General features: G+C 38.7%; 1 protein-coding gene across 31 annotated transcripts in view; it reads right to left on the bottom strand.

Annotated features, from left to right (window-relative positions):
• Nucleotides 1-23,001, bottom strand: part of TTN (titin) — a 274,597-nt gene that overhangs the window by 235,379 nt on the left and 16,217 nt on the right. For all 31 annotated transcript variants that reach the window (XM_090045327.1, XM_090045341.1, XM_090045330.1 and 28 more), the window contains 29 exons: nt 19,802-20,083; nt 19,561-19,686; nt 18,374-18,637; nt 18,014-18,079; nt 17,311-17,569; nt 15,773-15,833; nt 15,470-15,682; nt 14,037-14,179; nt 12,742-12,947; nt 12,365-12,595; nt 11,505-11,749; nt 10,589-10,812; nt 10,317-10,481; nt 10,040-10,208; nt 7,521-9,211; nt 7,139-7,420; nt 6,571-6,837; nt 6,191-6,463; nt 5,818-6,081; nt 5,452-5,712; nt 4,664-4,924; nt 4,026-4,289; nt 3,661-3,921; nt 3,232-3,492; nt 2,183-2,443; nt 1,945-2,086; nt 1,676-1,841; nt 939-1,170; nt 17-301 (listed from right to left, as the gene is read on the bottom strand). In XM_090045327.1, the coding sequence (XP_089901453.1) occupies nt 17-301; nt 939-1,170; nt 1,676-1,841; nt 1,945-2,086; nt 2,183-2,443; nt 3,232-3,492; nt 3,661-3,921; nt 4,026-4,289; nt 4,664-4,924; nt 5,452-5,712; nt 5,818-6,081; nt 6,191-6,463; nt 6,571-6,837; nt 7,139-7,420; nt 7,521-9,211; nt 10,040-10,208; nt 10,317-10,481; nt 10,589-10,812; nt 11,505-11,749; nt 12,365-12,595; nt 12,742-12,947; nt 14,037-14,179; nt 15,470-15,682; nt 15,773-15,833; nt 17,311-17,569; nt 18,014-18,079; nt 18,374-18,637; nt 19,561-19,686; nt 19,802-20,083 (7,825 nt within the window). The remainder of the gene's footprint in view (nt 1-16; nt 302-938; nt 1,171-1,675; nt 1,842-1,944; nt 2,087-2,182; nt 2,444-3,231; nt 3,493-3,660; nt 3,922-4,025; nt 4,290-4,663; nt 4,925-5,451; nt 5,713-5,817; nt 6,082-6,190; nt 6,464-6,570; nt 6,838-7,138; nt 7,421-7,520; nt 9,212-10,039; nt 10,209-10,316; nt 10,482-10,588; nt 10,813-11,504; nt 11,750-12,364; nt 12,596-12,741; nt 12,948-14,036; nt 14,180-15,469; nt 15,683-15,772; nt 15,834-17,310; nt 17,570-18,013; nt 18,080-18,373; nt 18,638-19,560; nt 19,687-19,801; nt 20,084-23,001) is intronic.

Genomic DNA, 23,001 nt, shown 5'->3' with positions numbered 1-23,001 from the left:
CAACTGGGGGACTTACTTTCCACTGAGAGTGAAGCTGAAGTTGTGGCAACTCCATAGTCATTCTTTGCTTCACATGTGTAAACTGCTGCATCTTCAGGGAAAGTCTCGATCAACAACAAAGTATATTCTTGGGCATCATGAAGAAACTTGCATTTAAAACCTGGAGAAAGTGGCTGATCATCTTTGTACCAAGAAACTTTAGGCTGGGGCCTGCCTGATACTACAGCACAAAAGCGAGCGGGTTTACCGGACTCCACAGTGGTGGGCTGAAGCTCATGGATGATCTGGGGTGGCTCGGGAGCTGCAAATAGAAAAGGAAGGTCTGTCTCTTTTACTTTGCCAAATCAAAGTGCTCTGGACAAATCATCAGAACTCACAGAAGTTTTCTCATGCAAAGTCCCCAGATACTGCAGTGACTGAAGGTCTAGTTTAGAACTTTTCAAGCCTACAAATTTTCTATTACTTTATAATCAATTTTATTGTTTAACAAAAAGTAATATCTGTGATCTCTTTTATTGGACCAAAGGAACAGTTGGGAAAGCTGTTGGACAAGCTTTTGGACATCTGGTGCCCTTCCCTGTGTAAAGATGGCCTAAGTTCAATTGTTCCAGAACAAGTAGCTATTTCAGTGAATAAAATGTCTTGAAACATAAGATTGTAAAACTGCTGGGCTAGTCTATGTGGAACTAATATTTTAGATACTACATTAAAGACTCCTGCTTTAATTACTGTACTTCAAACTGGGAGTGTTTCCTGATCTACGTAGATAAAGGTGGGGAGAGGGGAAATGGGCAGCAGCTATGTAGCATAAGGGCTATGAATTGTTCCTCAGATATGCTCCTTTCTGCAGGTACACAATGCTTACAATATTTTAATGCAGGATGCATAAAACTCAGGGTAAAAAGGCTGTTATCAGCAAGATTAATGGCTCCACATACCATTAACATAAAGAGTTACACAGCTTCTGTTTCTTCCAGCTACAAAGGTGTATTCCCCAGCATCAGAGTATCTGGTTTCAGTGATGGTCATTCGATGGATTCTTCTTTCCACTACATAATGATATCTCTCCTCATACTGGTAGTTTATCTCAATGCCATCCTTGTACCAACGAGCATCAATTTCATCTTCATTGACTTCAAATTCAATCTCAGCTCGCTGTTTCTCAATGACCTATATCAAGTCAAATAAATATCACAAATAACACCTGCTTTTACTATTGCCTTCATGTTTCTTTAAAACTTATGAAGCAGAAAGCTGGCTTTTGTGAATTCTGTCTTTGCCAAAGGCTAATTTATCTAGGACACAAGATGGCCTGCTGCATAGTGTAACAACCAGAAATAACTATCTAGAATAGATAGCTGCAGCTATGTTCTTTTTCCACCCACTTATCACTTTTGTATTTGAAATGATGAGGAATTTTACCTGTCTGGTAAGACTAAGGAAGGGTATTACCTACCCGGTGAGATACCTTTAGTATCTCCAGGCCTATAGACAATGGTAAATGAGTTTACCCACCACAACTCAGTGTGAGTTCTACCCCCTTTCTCAGTATGGCTGTAGGGGATTCTCATATGTAGTTTAATTATGTTGATGTACTGTTTGTGAATATGATCCTTCAAATTATAAACTGAGAGGGTTGTCTAGTTTTTCTTTGGTTTGCTTCTGTAGAATGTACCTGAATATCTTTACGGACAGTTCTGATGCGAACATCACGACCTTCCACAATCAAATTAGCACTAGACGTACTTCCGCCTGCTACTACAGTGTACTGTCCAGCATCAGACATCTTTGTGGAAGGAATGAGAAGACGATGGACGTATCTCTCCTGCTGTATTTTCATTCTAAAAACATCAGAAAGTGGACCAAATTATTTCTTTTTTTTTTTTTTTTATAAAGAAAATATATATAACAAATACTAGCCCCTATTTCAAAGGAAAAGCTTACCTGTCCCCAATCTGGAGCTCCTGCCCATCTTTCATCCACTGTACCTGAACATCGGGTTCTGAGATTTCACATTCAAAAATGGCCCTTTTCTTCTCCACAACCTTAATGTCTTTAATGTGTTTCCTAAATTCAATATGTCGAGCTAGGGGAATATCACGTATACAGGATTAGCATTGAATAAAGTTATATTAGGAGAATTATTACATTTATTAAATATGCTGATTAGAGAAAGAAATACCTTCCACATATAGAGTGGCTAATGAAGCAGCTTTTCCAGCAACAAAGCTATATTCTGCACCATCACCGAAGTGGACATTTCTTATGGAAAGGAAGTGTGTAAGCTTTTTTGTTCGTATCTGACATCTGTCAGTTGATTTTATTTCCACCCCATTTTTTAACCACTTATATGAGATGCCTTCATAGTTAACAGTAACTTCAAATGTTATTGTATCTTTTTCTTCAGCATTGATATCCTTTAGCATCGAGGTAATTAGGACAGCTAAAGAAATGTAATAATCACATGTTAAAATGTGCTAACAAGAGACTGAATACAATCAGTAAGTAGACCTTTCAAACAACATCATATCCTAGTCAAACTCACTAATTATAATTATATTATATTATTATAAAAATTATATTATATATAAAACAATAAGAAGTTATATAAAAACTGATTAACACAAAAACTGGTGAACACAAAAAAGATAAAAAAAGAGAGTGTACTTGTTTTTATTTTTATTTTTATAAAACATAGTTGTAAAATACATTAAAAAAACCTTATGTTGAATGCAAAGGTCATAGGTACAGAGACACTTGGATAATCTTAGTATTGTATTTAAAACCGTTGTAAATTCAGGGGAAAAATATTCTTATATATTCTATATAGAGTGCCTTCCATTTGAGGATCTCAATGTACATTACAAAAGGGTGTACTACTATTCAGATTTTGTAGATGGGGAAACTGAGGTCAAAGAGCAAGTTGTAAAATCAACATCTGAGAATAGAATCTCAGGGTAACATTTTTCATAGCATCTGAATGACCTAATTGCCCAAGTTCCATTTTCAGAACTCACATGGGCATTTATGAGCTTAAAACTCAACATAAACCAATGGATTTGGGGTACCTAAGCTACCTTTGCAAATAAAGACTTAATATTTTGAAAATATTACCCAATACCCATTCTCACTGTTAGATGAGGTTTGTTCCAATTTATACTGATCTCAAATATTAATATAATGTCTATTATTGATAGAAAATATTCTGTTTAACTTTAATTTTTCACTTACGTTTCACTGTCAGGGTTGCACTGACTCTGTCATTCCCACAAACAAAAGTATATTCTGCAGAATCTTCCGTGCTTGTGTTCATGATATTGAGCTGATGGAGTTTCCCCTGTACCACTATTTTAAACTTCTCACTCATTTCAATTTCTACACCATTTTTCAGCCATATAGAAGGCACATTGAAATGAGACACTTCACACTCAAAAGAGGCAGTTTTGGTTTCAGGAACCTCAATGCTTTTCATGGTTTTTGTAATTTTTATAGCTATGAAGGGAGAAAAAGAGGAAGCAAGACAGAATGAAAAAAAGGAAGCAAGACAGAATGAAAAAAACTGTGTATACATAAGTGCAAATATCAATGTCATGGGTGACAGATCATCTTGTGCAAGGACTGGCTGTTATAGTGTGAGGTGGCAAGATGTGAAATACTTACTTTCCACAAACAGTTTTGCTTTGCACTCAAGTTGTCCGACTACAGCTGTGTATTCGCCAGCGTCAGAAGGTGATATATTCTGTAGCATTAGTTTGTGAACTTTCCTTTGAGAGATCATTTTGTACTTTTCACTTGGTTTAAGCTCAATATTTCTGTGGAACCATTTGACTGGTACAGTATCATGGGACACACTCAGTTCAAAGGAAACCACAGCATTTTCCAAAGCAGTCACATCTTTTGGCTTTTTGATGATCTTAACAGCTAAAAAAAAAAAAAGAGCATTACAACAGAGCAGTAACTTGTTTGATTTTAAATTTTAAATCAGTCATTAAGCTAATTGCTAAAATGATAACAACTCTACTTACTTTCAACATGGAGTCTGGCATTGGCTCCTATCCTTCCAAGCTTAAAGCTGTAGACAGACTCATCCGTGATAGTACAGTGTTTGATCTTCAAGGTTTGAACAGTTCCCTCTACTGAGATCTCATATTTGTCGCCTGTCTCAAGCTCAATGCCATTTTTGATCCACTGAGCTCCTTTCACATCAGGGTGGGTCAGTTCCACAGTAAAAACTGCATCTTGTGTTTCTGTTACAGTTAGGTTCTTCATTGTCTTCTTTATTTTAACAGCTAGTAAAAACATACCAATACATTGAAAACACAAGCTTAAAAAAAATTAAAAATTGATATTTTTACAAAACAGAAACATGCTATCCTTTATTTTATGATCTAGAATAGTAGATATTAAAGCCAACTTTTTGGGGCTATCAGTATTTAAGTTTAAAACAATTTTCTCTAAAATTCTACTACTCAACTAGCAAATGTTGACTTTTCAATGACTTGCAACATATACTTTTTTCTTACATTCCAAATACAAAAATTACTTTCTAATAATAAAGAACAATTTGTTTAATTTTATTTTGTCTTACTGTCTTACTCTGGCTTACTTTAGTCTATATTATTTTTGGGCTCTCAAAGAATCAAATCAAAGATAATTTACTGACCTTCAACCTTAAGTTTAGCAGTTGTTTTTGAAGATGCCACTTGGTAAGTATATTCACCCATATCATCTAGTTTAGTGATTGGGATATTAAGTCTTCTCTTTACACCATCTGATTTACTTCGGAAGCGATCTGTCATTGATAATGGTTTACCATCTCTAAGCCACTGACCATCAGATTCAGGATTTGCCACCTCACATTCAAAAACAGCCTTCTGGGATTCAGCCACTGTTAGATCTGTGAGAGGCTTTGAAATGGCACCACCTGTTGAGAAGCAACAGCATCAGATTTATGTATTTAGTGTTCCTGCTGTCTCATTACACTTCTTTTCTCTATACTGAAATATACTGGCGGAAGATATTGCAGGAGACTGGCACAAGTCAGTTTAAGTTCCATGCAAAAATTAGCTTCCTGTTTCTGTTATTGTTTTTTCCCCCTGTCATCTTAAATACCCCAACACACATATTGACCATCACGGGAAAACACCATCGTTTTTTGACTGTAGTGGCATGAAGAACACTGCACAGCATTCTACATTCTATGGCACAAATTTAGCAAAATGCTTAAGTACTTGCTTATGTGTTTAGCTGAATTAAAACTAAGTAGAAAACAGAAACTGATAGGGAAGGACATAAGAAGCCTTAGGAAAAAGAAGAATGAAGAAAAATGGTAGAAGAAAGTGTACAACAGCAAAATTTCCCGGTGCTGTTAAAAATAAGAGTCCTTCTTACCTTGGTTTAGTTTTTATTAATCAAGATGAAAAAAAATAGCTGAGTTCTGAACCTACTAACCTGCTACTATCAGCTTCCCAGATGTTTTCTTCTCTCCAGCATAAAATGTGTACTCTCCTTCATCATCTTTCATCATTTTCACTACAGTCAGTTTGTATATTTTGCCACGTGCTTCAATTTTGTATTTAGGGCTAGGCTTGATCTCTTCGTCCTTGAAGTGCCATAAAACATCAATTCCTGCATGAGACAGTTCAACTTCAAAGGACACATTCTGAGTTTCAGTACAGGTGATATCATGAAGACCTCTAATAATCTGAATTTCTGTAAAAAGAGTACATTACAAATCAGAATAGTTGCTGGAATCATTCTTATATTAGCAAGAAGTCTTGCCTGAATGATCTTGCACCTTATTGAAAGAAAACTTACTCTCAACTGTGAGATTGCAACTGGTTTCAACCTTGCCAACGACCAGTTTGTACTGTCCTTCATCTGATGCATAGGTCCTGGTAAGCACTAGCCTCTGTTTAGTGCCTTTACAAATAGTTTGTATTCGGTCATCAGGCTTTATCTGGTGATCGTTTAAGTACCACTTGGAGGAAGACACATCAGGAATGGAAACTTTGCTTTCAAAGATAGCTTTGGTTCCTTCAATAGTGTGAACATCTTTTAGAGGCACTACTATATCCACACCTGTCAAATTACAACAATATTCATCATATTAGAAAACAAAACAAAACTTTTAGCAACAAACAAAACAAAAACACAATGGAGAACCCCCGAAAAAGAAAGAGTCACTTACTATAAACAGTGACACGTCCACTGGTTGAAAGTCCAAGGCTGGGAACATTAAAGGAATAAGTTCCACTATCTTCCTTTGTTATATCTTCAACCAATAACATATGTGACTGCTTATCTAACACAACATGAACACGATCACTTGGCTGAATTTCATGACCATCCTTCATCCAGACACCTTCAACATTTTCTAGGGAAACTTTAACTTCAAGTTGCACAATATCACCCTCACATACTTTTTGATCTGTGAGTCCTTGAAGAATAGCCATGGGACGAGCTATGAAATATGGAAGTAACATAAATTAGTTGACTCTCCAAAAGGATAAAAAAAAGAATACACATTAAACACCATGGGAGATGAGGTAGAAAATTAGAAAGACTTACGCCTCATCTTCAGTTTGCAACTACTCTTTTTTCCATCGACAACAAAGCTATACTCTCCTTGGTCTTCCTTTGTAACATCTTTAACTGTAAGAATCTGGCGACCCCGACGGGATGTGATCACATATTTATGATTGGAAGTAATCTCAACATCACCATGATACCATTTTCCTTCCACATCTTCAGGGGAAATCTCACATTCAAGTTCACCTGAGAAGGATTCTGGCACTTCAACATCTTGAAGTTCTTTAATAAATTCAATCACAGCACCTGCATTTGAACGTAAATACATTAAAAAATTAGATTTAAAAGTTTTATTAAATGTTCATTTTCAAAACATTTGTTGTACATTTGGGGTTAAAGAGGCAAACTTCTACCCACCCAAACATTATATTTAAATTCAATATTTAATCATATTTTTAGACTATTTCCCCCAGGATATATGAAAATAATACAAAAATTTCTGCAGTTTACTCCTACTATTATTATTTTAAATATTCATCTTTTATTTCTTCCTGATACAGATTTAACTTTAAAAGTATTGATGGGTACTAGCATTTCTTGTTCCTACCTTCAACAATAAGTTTTGCTGTTGTCTTTATAGATTCATCTTCTGCTAGTGCACAGGAATAGTCATCAGCATCAGACATGTCTATCATCAGTACAGAAAGAAAGTGACCCTTTCTGTCAGAGTGCGTCCTATATTTGTCTCCTGAACGAACCTCAAATCCATTCTTAAACCATTTCACCTTGATAAAAGGCTCTGAGGTTTCACATTCAAAGGTTGCCATTGAATCTTTCTCTTTAGCAACAACATCTTGCAATTTTTGTGTGAAATTTATCAACTGTTTGGCTGCACACAAAACACAAAACAGAGAGAGTTGAGAACATATAGATCCCACAAACCAATGAATCTTATTAATGAACAGATACAGTAAAGAAATTTACATTACCTTGTACCAACAAGAAGGCATGGCTTGAAGTTTCACCAGCTATATTGACTGCTTTCACCATGATGCTGGCAGAGTCCTCAGCGGTTACATCTCTAATAACCAACTCGCAAACATTGTCTTCAGGCCAGTACCAATATATCCGATCAGACCTCTCAATCTGCACACCATTTTTGAACCATTGACATTCAGGGTCTGGTTTCCCTACTACTCTAACACGAAAGTGGGCATCATTTCCCTGAGCTACTGTCTGACTTTGAATTCGCTCAAATATCTTGGGGGCCTCCATGCTTGGACTGAGCTCAACCCTGTCTGGTTTGAATGGTGGGATGGTGACTTTGCCTTCAGGAGGAAGTCCTTTCTTCTCTTCTTCAGGTATTTCTTTAGTCCAATGTAGGAGTTCTTCTTTTGTCTTTTTAAGCATTTCCTCATAGGCTTCATCCTTTTTCCGTGACTTAAGCTCCACAGCAGTGATGGCTTCATAATAGCCCTCTTCTGTCCTCCTCTTGAATTTACTGCGCAGCTCCTCAGACTCTTCTGACAGTTTCTCATGTGTGACTCTCTCAGCTCTTTTCAACTTCACCACCTCTTTGCTGGTTGGCTCAGCAGGTTTGTCTGTCTTCTGCACCTCAAAGAGAAGCTTACCTGGCTCTGTCACTGCAGGTTCATACTTGGGTTCTGGGGCCCTGCGTAGTACAGATCTGAAATCTTCTTTCTGCTGGATTTCGAGTTTAATTTTGTGTTCAATCACCCCTTCAGGATTTTCTGCAGTCACCTTCACTTCTCCAGTGTCATAGGATTTGCAGTCCACAATATCGAGGTAGTAGATCCCATCATAGCGGAGTCTGAATCTTTTGCTCTTGCGGATGAGCTGCCCATTGAGATACCAGTTGACTTTGGGTTGTGGATAGCCGGTTACACGGCAGCGGAACCGTGCAGTTTCACCCTCCAGCACCCTTGCAGGCTCTGGGAGCAAAACAATCTCTGGCTTTTGTTTCTCTTTCTGATCCACTGTAACCCCAGCAAGGGCCCCTTCACGGGCCATTCTTTCTATCTCTTCAATGCGCTGCAGTCCCCTCCTGCCTTCTGGCAATTGAGATTCCTCCACTAGGCTTTTCTCATCCTTCACAATGAGAGTAGCTGATGTATGGTCAGTACCATATTTATTAGTTGCCCTGCAAGTGATGATTCCACTATCTCTAGGGTAGGCTACTCCAAAATCCAGGCTACAGTACCCAAATTCATTGACCATACGGAGCCTGTTGGCTGCCTCCAGGGGTTTGCCATCATGCAGCCACTCAACGACCATGGTTGGGTCCCCAATTGGTGTAAGCCTGCATTCAAAATGAGCAGGGCCAAACTGCCTAAGTCTCAGTGAAGTAAGTTTTTTCTTAAAAAATGGCTTTTGCTGTTTCTCTTTGTCATATAGGTCACCTTCCTCCCACTGCTCTTGACCATAACGCAAGTGGAGGGGCTCTAACTCAGGTGCTGCAATCTCCTTTGCTTTGTATGTTCCCCTTGGGATGATCAATTTCCTTTCTGGTTCAGGTTCTGCAAGTTCAACCTCAACATTTACTTTGCATCGAGTTGTGTCACGCCCAGCTTTATTGATAGCAGTGGCTGTATACCATGCAGCATCTTGCTTGACAGTGGATTCAATTTTAAGTGATGCTTCCCCTTTAGTTCCTTCAATCCTGAAATTTAATATATATATACTCATTATTCTTTTCCCCATTTATGGACTTTCCTATAATTAGATTCCTGTCTGGGAATTATTATGCAGACAACTTCTGGTAGAACCAAATATGTTGTTTAATGTATAATTGTGCTTATTATGGCAGGGGAAAAAAGACCAGTAAGGTCTGTGATTCCATTTCATTAGGTACTGCACAAATAAAAAGTAGTAGTTAATAGAATTTTTGTCTGCCAAAAGAGCCCATGACCAGAAAGCTGGCAGAGGTTTTCTACAATTGTGTTTTAAAAGTTTAAATTACATTTATGCAATATTAAGGTACAAAAGGATACAGAAAAGGGACCAGTTCCTGTAAGTTGCCTGTAAGGGCACTGTAAGGCCTGATCCACTGGTCAGAAGTCAGTAAACGGCTCATAGCAGCTTCCACACCCATAATTTTAGGCCAGTGATTCTTAACCAGGGTGCCATGGCACTCTGGATTGCTGTGAAATCCTTTGAAGGATGCTGTGAGGTGTGAGGAGGTAAGCAGATAAGTGCTAGTGCATGCTCACACTGATTGTCCACCCACACTTCCTGGCCCCTCTGCAAGGACTTAGGCATTGTAATATACAAATTAGTTTTTGAAGCTGGGAACCACTGAATTCACAAAAGTTATGGAATGGGGCCCTGAGTGCACTGAAGGGGATCTCAAGTCCAAAAAGACTGAGAACCAGTGGTTTAGGCCCTCCCACTGTGAGTGCTCTATCAGTTCTTTGCTTGGAAGTTAGGGGCATTCATCAAATGGTAAAAAATACCTTGTAGAATTGAAATGAATTTAGGAAGCACTTACTTTATCTTTGGATATTTATGAGGTACAATGATATCACTGTTCTTCAACCACACAATGTCAGGATTGGGGTTACCAGTAGCTTTCACTCCCATTTGGAGTTTAGAACCCTCCTTTACACTAACATTCTTCAGTCTTTCCACAAACTGTGGTCTCGCTATATGTTCCTTAGCTGAAAGATCAAGGGAAGATTGTCAGAATAGGAAATTGAAAAAACTGCTTTTTGGCTTCTAATTAAAGGCCTCTTTTCCTCTCCCCAAAGTATGTACAGAGTAAATACCTTCCACAGTTAGGGTCATGGAGATGGAAGCCTTGCCTGCCCTATTCTGAGCAATTACAGCCCATTCACCAGAATCAGCAGGCATAGCAGGTGAAATGATCAATGACTGTGTACCATCTTCCTTAATTACTATTTTATGAGTGTAGTCATTAACCACTTGTTGACCTGAAGAGAAAAGAAACAAAAACTTCACACTCAATTCTGTTTCCCAACACACAAAAATATTGACAAGATTTTTTTTCTAGATAATTCTCTTATAAAAATAGAGTTACCATTATGAAACCAGAAGGTTTCTGGCATAGGTCTGCCAACTACTTTTAAGTCGAATCTTGCCGTCTGCCCCTCCGCACATTTAAATGATGTGGGTTTCAATACAAAAACTGGCTTGTATAATCTTTCCAGTTGCCCCTCATCTGCTTCCTCCAATCTGCGGGCTGGAGAACGAGAGGGAGAACTGCGTGCCGGGGAGCGGCTGGGGGAGCGGGGAGAAATTGATCTGAGGGGGAAATAAAGTTACATTGTAACAGTGGCACTCAGGTCAAGTTAGAGCAGTACATGCATTTCACCTCTCAACCCTTGTATTGTTAATTTTAAACATGTCTAAACTATTTACCTAATGGAAAAGTTAAGGTAAAATTATTATTTTATTAAAAGTTATATCAAGGCAAGCTGTGTAGTCTCGAATCATCTTCAAGTTTTATATACTTACACAATATTTATTTTTCATATCAATTTGATATGTGCATCTCATATAGTTTCTGTAATAATGCAGATATGTAAATATCATATATATGCCTCTGTGTATGTACATGAACTGTACATAGTATACTATTTATCTAAACTGGGTCATTTCTCTTCCTACTATTGAAATTCAGCCGTCTTGGAATGGAAAGCAAAAACTACTTAATAGCACAATGGTTAAGATTCCAAGGGAGAAGAAAACCATTTACTGAAATCATTGCACTTTAGAGAAAGGCTGAGGTCATAACTCCAATGCCTTGATTTGACATGTGGAATCACAACTGCATTTACAGGGGTGAATGAACAAGAGAGCCCCACTTGTTGATTAGACATGAGCACTTCTGACAGCATCTTGGTAGTAGACTAGCAACTTACAATACTGTAGCTGGGGCAGAGTGATATTGCTAGACACTGTTTGTTCATATCAGCATATTACATTGTACCTACCGGTATCGTCTCATAACTTCTGGTGCCGGCATGTAACCTGGAGCTGCAGCCGGTGCAGTAGGCTCAACATAAAGCTTTGCTGAGCAAATGGCATTTCCTTTAACGTTACTAGCAAAGACAGTGTAAATTCCTTCATCTTCAGGCAACACAACAGGCAGACGCAGACTGGCTCTGCCATCATGAAGTACTTCCATATGGTAGCGCTCTCCATGCTTAATGCGCTTACCATCTTTATACCATGCAATCTACACAGAAGAAACAGCATAACTTCGAGTGACCCCTCAGCAAAACAGAAGTAATGCAATTCATCATACAAGTGACTTGGCGCTTAGCTATCTTTTATGATTATTGTATGATTGTAGTGGATAAGTAATTGCTAAATATTTAACTTGAAATAAGTAAGAGTAAATAATTTTTGCAGTGGCATAGGAAATGATAATTTATATTCAGTGTAAAATACACCATTCTGATGTATAACAAAATGAAACAAAAATAGACCAGATTTAGTTCAATGCTATGCTTCATTATTCCATGGCAAAAATGCTTGAACAATGCTAAGCAGCTCTTATTCACTGGTGAATGTAGTCTATTTTCTAATCCAGGACTTTTGTACAAAACTAAATATTGGAAACTCAGCTTGGTAGGAAAACAAGCCTGAAAATATACATTGTTCTTTGAATCTGTTGCTTTCTATCTATGTAGGATAAGGAAGAAGTTTTTGGGACTCAAAAGTAGCATGCATGGTATGTTTCCACATCATTACATGTGGTGTGATTCTAATAGAACTTCTCCATTAATAGATACCATTACAAAAAGTAACTAATGATTTATATTAGGGATACATATGCACATCTGAGTACCTTGGGCGATGGGTATCCAGTCATTTTACAGGTGAAAGTAACACCCATTCCCTCAAAGGTTCTGAAATTCTTTAATCTTAAATCAAATCCTGCTTCAGTGGCGTCAGATTCAGCAACCTCAATCATCATCTCTTCGCCATCTTCTTCCAGGAGTTCTTCTAGAGTGGTCTTGATAATTCTGAGTTCAATTTCTTTGATAAGTCTTTCTTCAAAGGAAGAAATGTGAAATTCCTACATGCAAAAGATGTACATTTAGTTTGCTAATAGTAAGATACAGATATTGTAGAACAACTTATTTCTTGCAATTTTGAAACTAAGTAAAAAGGTCTGAACTGTTCCTGCCAGAGTTTAAAATGATTCTCAAATAATAAACCTACCTGATCTTCAACAAAAGTCCTGACCACTGTGGTATCTTTTGCCATTTTCTTCCTAATTAGTGCTTGTTCTTTTTCATATTCTTTTTCAAAGTCAGCATATGAAATAGCTGGGGCTACCTCAGCCACTTTTGGCTCTTGTACATATGCGGTTACTTGTGTTTGGTATATCATTTCTTGTTGGGATTTTATATAGGCCTCATAATCAGCTAGAAATTAAGAATAACAATGTTAATTCAGATAATTTTTATTTTCACTAGCATTAAACTGAAGAGCAACCTGCAAAGATTAATTATGGTTGCATTGCAAATAGATTTTCAGGTGATTAATGAAATAAATTGAGAATAATAACAAAGTGCACAACCTGTAATCTGTCAGAATCAATACAAAAGATAAAAGTTCAAGCCTGTCTTGACTTAATAATTTATACATTTGAGGACTTGAGTTCTTAGATATGGATTACTTCTAAAGAAAGAGCTAATTTCATTCATGCACCTTCATGCACCTTTGACTCTCAACAGCTACTGGCAATTCTGGTACTTGATAAATGTTTATGTGGACAATTAGAAGGTCTAATTTAGTTTCCCATCTGTGACCCATCTCATTAATTGGCTTTCCTTTTCTTGCATCAGTCTATGCTCATTCAACTTCCCATGTATAGTAAAGCTTTGTAGAGTAGATGCCCTGCCTCCCAGCTGTACTGCCCAAGCAGCTCCCACTTTGTGCATGTGTATATACACACACACACACACACACACACACACACACAAAGTCTCTTTACCTGGGATGGCCCATGCAGGGACCATGTGACTCCTGACAACCAATCACCTTGTGCCCCCCCCACTTCCTACCCTAACAAGCAGCCAGCCCAGGAAAGTAGAGGAAGAGCAAAAACCTGGACATTTGTTCTCGTTTTAAAAACCCACCCAGACACGAGGACAGGGGGCCAAAAAAGAGGACATATCTGGGAAAACCCGGACGTATGGTAACCCTATTCCAGTATTCTATAGATCGATGTAGTTTGAGAACTGCTCCTAAACAGCACTGAGGATCTTGGCCTCTCTTAGAAGAGTGACTTAAGAGAAGAACTACATTTTGAAAATGACTAACTGTTCAGGAAAAAAAGAGCTGCATGAATAGCTCACTGATTTTTAAGGCAGCCTGTGTTTCTTGTGTTGCTCAAACTGGGTTGTCACAAATTAGCCCTTTTTAAAAACAACTTTAAGAAATTCCATTCTTCTTTGTTCCAGTTACTGTGACTGTCTTGACTCCCTGCCACCCATTTTCCCTTCACATACCTTCTTCTAGTAAGGAGACCGATGCAGAAGCTTCTCCGTATTTATTGCGAATAACAATTGTGTATTCTCCGGCATCATCGGCAAAGGTCATGGAAATTTCAAGTTTGCATTCCCCGATTTCTCTTTTGTAACTCACTTTGTATCTTTAGAATACAAAAACACAAGCCCTCCATGATTCTGATTATCAAGCTCTTAATGTATTTATTTTAGGAATGATTTATAGCTAATTACTTCTTACCAAAGAAAAAGGAGATTTTTCAGGCCAAGATTAGCTTTGTGTGACAGCAGAATAGTGTAGAAATAAATGCACCACAAATGGAACTCAGGTATGCCTTCTCCATGGGGCTTCTACTCTGTGGGGGTTAGACTACATAACCTCTGAGGATGCTGCTAGCAATGTGATTCTATCCTTCAAACAGTTGAATGTAGAGGCAAAAGACAAGGCTAAAGTCTTGAAAATGATCCATTATGTGATACAGTAATACCTTCCTAGTAGGGAACACCTGTGGTTAATGTGATGTGATAAACTCTGGAGCTGTCTGCGTCAGTCAAATTCTCTTGGGCACAGCATCTGCATGTGCAACTGGGAGAGTTTGAGCTGGGGTGGAGCAGCCCTGCGCTGGTAGCAGGCTCGGTGGGTGAGCCCTGGGCTCCGGGTGGTGGCATCAGGTGGCATCGGGGCTGGCTGGGGCACTAGAGTACTGAAGTGCAGAGCTGTGTGGCAGCCAGCCCTTGTCTACACACTACAACTGTCTACACACGTATTTTGGAGGAATTAGTAACTGTTTTCTTTTTTAACGGTACTATTTACAGTGGGATTAATTAATTTACTGTGCCCTAATACTGGTGCATGTGTAGACAGTGGCACTTTACTACAGGGCTAATTAGTCAACTCCTCAGTAGAGGACATGTGTAGATGTAACTAGTATCATACTTTTTTACACATGGGATGTATATGTTGGGTAATGACAGTTCTATTATTTATCGTGGCACATTTCAAAAGAGTGTGTTAAATTGCTTTTTCACTGAATATTTCTTCACATTCTATAGATTTATCTCTGCAACCTTTAAAAAATGCAAAAAAAATATTTTAAAATGTATGTGTAGATTTTTTACTTAACCTTGTATGTCTAACTGCTATTACAACCTTCAGCAAAGATATATATTGACATCCTTGCTTATGACGAACATTGTACTTTATGAGTACGGAGACAACTTGATGGATGTTAAATGCATGATTTGTTCAGAAACAGGATGCTGCCTTAATTCTTTATGAAATTCCATTGAAGTTGATGCTATTACTCTTGAAATAATGTAGCCCAGCATGGATAAGTGAATCTAGTGTGCATCAAGTCTGTGAAAGTGTCTTTTATAAACTCTAGTAAGAACAATGTTTATATAGTTCATAAATAGTACATTCATATAAATAATACCTGTAGCCAGTTGTGAGAGGAACTCCACCTTTTTTCCAGTAAACATGTGGCTTCGGGTTGCCCCCAACTTGGCACTCAAAAATGATTCTCCCACCTTCAATTAACCTCTGTACTATGGGTTTTGTTATAAAGAAAGGAGGCGCAGCTTCGCCAGGCACTTCTTCTGCTGTGACAGTGGTATCTTCCATTACCACATCTTTTGTCTCCACATACCTGGAAGAAGATTCCAGTGAAGATCAGTGAGTAAGGCAATCATAAATAGAGTGGAAGGAAGTAATGAGAGGTCAGCTGAGAAAACTTTACCGTTTCTCTTCTCTTATGACTTTCTCAGAAATGGCTTCTCGGCTCTCAAGCTCCTCAGAAACTGCAAGGAAAACATGACACTATTGATGCTAAGAATTGGGAAAATGGTCAGAGAAGCAAGCTGGCAGAATAGGAGAAAAAGTAGTTTCATTGGCTGCTTAGCTTTAAGTGTCAGGTATTAACCACACTGAGACTGCAAATTAGGAGTCTGCATAGGACCATTTTTACCATCCTGTAATCCATTCCCAGGCATGTCTGACTGACAGTCTGTTAAATGAAAGAGAACCAACACCTCTTAGCCATTCAACATCTCTTTGCCTCTGGTCTGGTATACTACTACTTTTTTATTGGTTGTTTCCTCTTAGTGTGGCAATTGGCAATCTGATGTCCCATATATGGGGAATAGCCATAACGTGATTTGGAGTATATTATAAGGTTCCTTTGGTATGATGGGTTTGGATTGCCTTGCATTATTGCAGTTATACTGTGAACACCTCTGTCTCTCTTTTAGGGTGAACAAGCACTTGCGGGACCTGTCTCAGGTTTAGGAAGCTGCATATAAACTGCCTAAATCTGAGTGAGGATCCCTTGTGTACAAGCATTTGCTGCTTGCTGGAAAGAAGTGCAGCAGCAGAAGGTAAGTAAGTTAGGGGAGGGGAGGGGCTGGCAGGATGATGGGGGAGGCTGGCTGGTATATGGCAAAAGGTTGCCTGGTCCAGTGGGGATAGGTGCAGGAAGGGGAGGGGGAAAATAGCCTAGTTTGGGTCAGGGAAGCGGGGCAGGGGGAGGGGGAGGGGGAAAACAGTGCAGCTCCAGGGCTGTGGTAAGTGGTTGGGCTTTCTCAGCCCTGGGGCTGCGCTGTGAACATGAACAGGCATTCACTAAGCCCAGTTAATCCTTGCTAGATCAGACCATTTTTAGGGCAAACTAAGCCCTATGAATGCTTGTACACTGGGGCATTTAGGTTGCCTTAACCTTCATTAGGGTGATCTAAATGTAATGCTTGTATGTACACTTTGGTGTTTGCCAGTAGGTGTTCTGACTATTTAATCCTGTTTGGAATACATTTCAGACCATTTGACAAAGGGTAGTGATTCTGACAGTAGAGGCTTAAATATTTCTCACTACTCTTTGAGAGCAGGGGGTCCCCAAAATAGTTGGAAGATGGGGAACATAAACACCCTACCTCTGAACAGACATCAGTTACACCACCATCTGTATGGTGGGGATGACAGACAGGGCAGGAGATCCTGAGTGAGAATAGGAGTGGTATACACCATTCGCAAACACACTAACAGATAAGCCTACAATTTGTCTCGGTCACCACCATTTTTGAAAAGGCAAAGAGCCTAGATGTAATCAGCCTGAAGTTTTAACAGTCCTTGTGCCTTTTGTGAGTAAATCAAGACACATGCTTTGCTTTGAAGCTCTCAAGTACAGAGAAGCTGTACTGCATGTATATCATGAAGGTGCATTTAACAATGCTGTTTTGAAGATTAAGCAAACATTAGTATCCTCATTGTAACAAATATACTTACCCTGTACGTGTAAGTGGCATGAAGTGCTGACACTTCCAGCTTCATTGATGGCAGTGCAAGTAAATCTTCCACTGTCTTCTGCAAAGGCTTCACGAATCACAAGGCGAGCAACTCCTGCTTTAAAGGTAATTTGGAAGTCCATGGAGCTCTCGATATGGTAGTCTTCTCTGTACCAGGTCACAGTCGGCTCTGGATGCCCAGCAAGGCGGCACTCCAGAGTGACAGACTCTCCTTCAATCACGGTCATATTTTTCAGGCCCTGTACCACAAAAATACATTTCTGAAATTAGACTTGATATTCACTAGTACATAACTAACCTCAATGGCTAAAACAGCCTTGGACTGAAAATTCAACAGAGCAGGAATTTGTATATCAATATTTTGAGGACAATAGGAGAAAGAGGCGTTGCCAAAGTATAGCATCTAAAAAGCTGGGAGTTGGGCTGTAAATGCAACTTTCTTCACGGATAAAATGGGACTTGGTCCTTTTTGTGTGTCGTAATGAGATTTTACTTATTTTGATATGACAAAGATCATTATGCAGAGATTTGCAACCCACAATAGACTCACTATGGTGAGAGGTGCAGTGTGACGCAAACTCCATGAAGTACAGGACAGAGATGGTAAAATTGAGCAGATCTTACAAGGAATGAATTAGAAAATGGATACAAGTACTACACATAGTTATATCTGAATTACTTACTGAGACTAAGGTGGGGGGAGTAGCAGGTACTTCTTTCGGCTCGGGAATTCTAGCACCTTCCGTCACCTAGGAGAGTTAAAGCAGAGTTTACTAACTATCCCACAAATCCAAAGACAAAATATCAGCATGCAAGATTTCTTGGTAAATAGTTTTTTGCTGTTCTGCTGTACTTCTCTATTTCTTTGCTCTGGGAAAGTGATGTTAATGATGTTATCAATGCTTGTGCACAACAGAAGATAGCCACAAGTCAGTAGGGATATGGTAAAAGGGTTGAGATGTGATGAAGAAAAATTAATAGCCTATTTTATAGTTTTAAAATTCAAGACAGTTAAGATGATAGGAATTCATTTAATGACAAACCTTGGCTTCAGCTTCTCTCATTAATTCAATATGTTCTTCCCGTACCATCCTCACACCTGTCTCTCTTTTTGTCTCTATATCATAGCGACTCTTATAAATTTCAGCTCCTTCTCCAAAGGGAAATGGAGAAACTGCCTTCTCTACCACCATTTTAGCTTCAGGTGGTTTTACATGAGGAGGTTTGACTGGTTTGGTGATCTTTTGAACGGAAGTTGCTGATAGCTCTTTTTCCAGAGTAGCCATAGCAGACCCTGCTATTGAAACCTAACCAACCCGAGAGAAAGAGAGTAATGGTTTTGTCATTCTTTTATTTTCCAAAAGATGAAGTAGATATTTCTTAAGCCAACCCATTTGACAAATCACATATTAACCTGTTACTTCTTTATTTTCTTCCTTGTAGACTTTAGAAAAAGTGCACTTTAACAATACCACAAAGTAATGTATTTTTTGAAAATATATATATATATCTGTATGCAGACCTAGCCTTTTAAACTGTTTGAAAATATTCTATTTTATAGCGATAGAATTTTAGTAAATATACTTGAGCAAAGAGTACTGCATTGCTAAGATCCAGCTAAAGGGCTTTGACAGATTTAACTCAAAAATGCATTAAATCAAAGCATCGTTTGAAACTTGTAAAGGCTATCTGGATGAAAAAAGGAGTCAAATGATAGCAAGAAAAATGTAGCATGAATATACTTAAAAAAAATCACACGGCTTTAATGGGGCCTTACAATATAGTTTAGATTATGGAGCTAAACCATGTTAATTCTTAAATTCTTATAGTATGCAGTAAAACTACAAACAAAAAATAACTATTGCACATAATGTATTATTTGGTTTCTGAATATTGTGAATATATATAGGAATAGTTCTGTCCTTTAGACAGAGGAATTGTATACAAATAGGTAGTACTATATTGTAGAGAATTGAAGTTGCATTTTAATTATATGCGAGGGGCAGGGATTTTTTTGGGATACATTTACAAAATATACATTTTTTACTATTATATTTTATTTATGACTATAATGTAATTCAGGTGATTGCAAATTCAATGTCTCCTCCCTGCAAGAGTAGCTTAGGATATGGCAGCGGAAGGGAAAAGGAGCAAACAGGGAAAGATTCAAGAGTGACATAATTTAAGTAACCTTGCTGTTTGCCTGCCATATTATTTTTCCACTTCTTACCTCATATGTATGGTCTGGTTTAGGAACAGAAATTTTAGACACTGTAAAATGAGGACTTGCTGTACGGGGACGTGGCTGTTGCACACGGAGTGTTTTTTCAGCTGCAGTTTCTGCTGTTCTTTTAATCTATATTAATCAATAAAACATTTGTTGAGTATGTGATGATCACAAACTGAAAACTAAGTGGTTTCATTTAAAATAAAAGCCATGAAAAAAGATTGCAATGTAAACTGAATCTAACCTGTGTTGTTACTTGCACTCCCATTTTTTCACCAGCTGAAATGTGCTTTTCAGTAGGAATGTGTACTACCTCCGTTTTGACTTCTTTAGTAACAACATGACGTTCTGCTGGCACCTCTGCAACACGTTCTGTTACAGCACGTTCTTTATAGCTGTATTCCGCTGCTGCCCGTTCAGCATAAGCTTCTTCAGCATGCTCTGCCTCCCAAGGCTCTCTGACACGGGCCAGATCAACTGCGGCCACAACGGTAGCAACAGCTTCAGCCTTTTTGCCAACTCCAACCTGAAGATAAGATTTGCAGAATTCAGGCATGTGCCCATGCTGATGACAGAGATGTATATATCTGGCAAACACACACGTCTATATGTACAGTGCATAGTACATACACAATACTGAGAGACAGAGGAAATATTCATACAGAGTATAACAGATAAAATATTAAATATCTATTCACATGGCTATGTTGTAGTCAGTAGATGTAAATACTGAATTTTATACTGAATATATGTATATATACTGTAAACATGCCTATATAGACATGCACAAGGCCACATTTATAGTATGTATGAGGTGGATACAAATCTAGTAACAAAATTTATAGTCATAGTTTCTATCAACTGCATATTATCTATGCTAGACCTTAATAAGAGAAACAGTGGGCACGTCTACACGTGACACTACGTTGCCATAGCAATGTGTTATAGCAACGTAACGTCTGTAGGCAAAATCTGTGGCACTGCAGCTACGCTATTGTAGCAATGCGCTCCCTCATTATAACACATTGCTACGGTGATGCAATGACTAAAAATAACCGTGCATGGTGTACCCAGTTCAGTAACTATGACACCATAGCAGCACATGTAGATGCACCCAGTGTGTATGTGTTGGATGTACACATACTATATAATGACCCAGTTGTGCATAAAGAAGCATATAACTCTAATGTCAGTGCAACAAAAAGGTTAATTTATTTTAAGTCTTAGTAGGGGAGGAAAAATGACAGTTTGGGTAAAAGGGAAACAATGCTTTTGTGTCAGGAGATGATTAGTTTTTAACTATCTGATCCATCGCTGATTGCATATTGGATATCATTGTTTTTTCAGCATCTTCAATATTCTAACCTCTGGCCCAGGTTATACAGGAGATATTAGATTAGAAACTGCTGCTATTTCTTAAGTATTGTAATTTAGCTGGATATGGTTAACAGTAAAACAAGATTTGAAAATGGAATGGTTGTAAATGATAAATTACTTAAAATATTTCATACCCTGAAGCACTAGCTCTAAAATATGCCAAAGAGAAATTGTCTGTAAAATCTTGCTTTATGACGGACAAGAAGGCTTTGGGCTCTATGGCCTATTTTATTCGTACTGGTACTAACTCCCAAGCAAGCAGTTGATTATCTTGAATTTGGCCACAAGTTTACAGCTTCTGCTAAAGATTATAGATTTTCTGCACACTAAATCATTAGTATATGTTTTATGTAATCATATAGATCTTTTAACCAAAATTAATTCATCATCTTTTTTTTTAAATACCAGTGATAGTAATTAATTACACTAAGAAAAAAAATAGGTACATCCTGTAGCTCACAGTCATGCTGCTATCCCATCAAAGTCAGGAAAGAGAAGAGTGCTAACAAACCATAATCTTGGGTGTGTCTACATAAGGTGCTTTACTGCAAAGTAAACTGTCAGCATCCACATGTACACACCATTTACTGTGCAGTAAATTAGTCTACTGTGTAGTTAGCTACTATCTGTCAATACAGGTAGCAAACTAACTGTGCAGTATCTACTGTGCAGTAGCATATGTGTAGAAACTGAACAGGAGCAAGCCCCAACATTAAGGGGTCATAAGGGATGGGGAACTCCCCCAGTCCTGGTGCTACTCAGCTGTCAGCTCCCAGAAGCTGAGAGCCAAGCAGCGCCTGCATGGGGTAGCTCTCTGTGCCACCCTGTCCCAGCACTGCTCAGCTCCTGGCTTCACACAGGATCCAGGAACTAAGTTGCACTGGGACTTGAGAGCTCCCTGCTTCCCTGCACAGCCCAGGGCTGGGCCAAGAACTGTCCCTGCACAGCCCAGAGCTGGTTGGGAGCTACCCCAGAAGGGGGACAGTTCCTGGCCACCTCTGGGCTGCTAGGGGAAAGCCTTGTGCAGCCCTGAGCTGGCTGAGAGCTGCCCCAGAAATGGAACAGCTCTCAGCCAGCCCTGGTCTGCACAGAGAACCCCTGATGGGCATAGGGCTTGTCCCCATGAGTACAAGGCCAGGACAGTTCTGCAGTGCCAGCTGTCTCCCAGCTCTATGTACATCAAGACCACTCCTGATGTATATGGAGTAAAAAGAAAGCTACTGCTGCAGCTGGCAGATCTCTCCTGCCCCCCGTGAACCTGGGGCATGCTTCTTTCCAGCCCGGAGCTAGCATGGAGCTCCCCCTGGCTGCTACAGGGGGCTAGAGTAGTGTAGGAACAGCCCTGTACTGGGCTGCTCCTGCTGGGAGCAAATCTGCTCCCAACAGGGAACACATGTAGATGTGCTCTCAGGGAAGGCTTACTGTGCAGTATTTTACTGTACAGTAAGCCTTTATAGCATTAATAGCAAATGTAGATGTTCCCCCTTATTATCACAGTCTGATAGGAATATATCAGGAAGAAATAAATTATTTGCAAAGTATGTTTTATAGAAATTGAAAAAAGAAATACTCTAATGAAGAAAGCTTATCTGGTCTAATAGCCATAACATTGCAGAGAAGTTTCATATATTAACAAAAGGATTTGGGAGTGGGAAAATTTGTACAAGTACCAGTTTAAAGTCATTTGCTGAGTTCAGGCTTTCAATAACAGCCATATATGTGAGAAGCAAGAATTTTTGTGGACAAAATCTTTTGTTAGATGAATTGAGTAGTTCAATAGATTGCAAGATGTCCAGTCAAGATATCACCACAAAAATTCTTGCATCTAGCATATTTCCTGGACCATCATGGCTACAACATCACTTTAAAACAACCGTGTCTGTACCATTGAAAGGTATTTTTCCTAAATAGATGTGCCATTAAGGTTCTAGAGAGACTGAAATCCATTACCTCAACCGCTACTCGACAGTCATCCCAATTAAGTAGGCATATTATGAGGAAGGAATCTGAGAGGATTCTAGAGTAGATAAGTGGCTGCTAAATGGCGGGTTGGAGATAAAATAAGTT

Source organism: Crocodylus siamensis, chromosome 4 (assembly GCF_052110815.1).
Source record: "Crocodylus siamensis isolate JL-2025a chromosome 4, ASM5211081v1, whole genome shotgun sequence".
Lineage (NCBI taxonomy): Eukaryota > Metazoa > Chordata > Crocodylia > Crocodylidae > Crocodylus > Crocodylus siamensis.
Note: the sequence above shows the minus strand (reverse complement) of the source record. Positions and strands in the feature narration are given on the sequence as shown.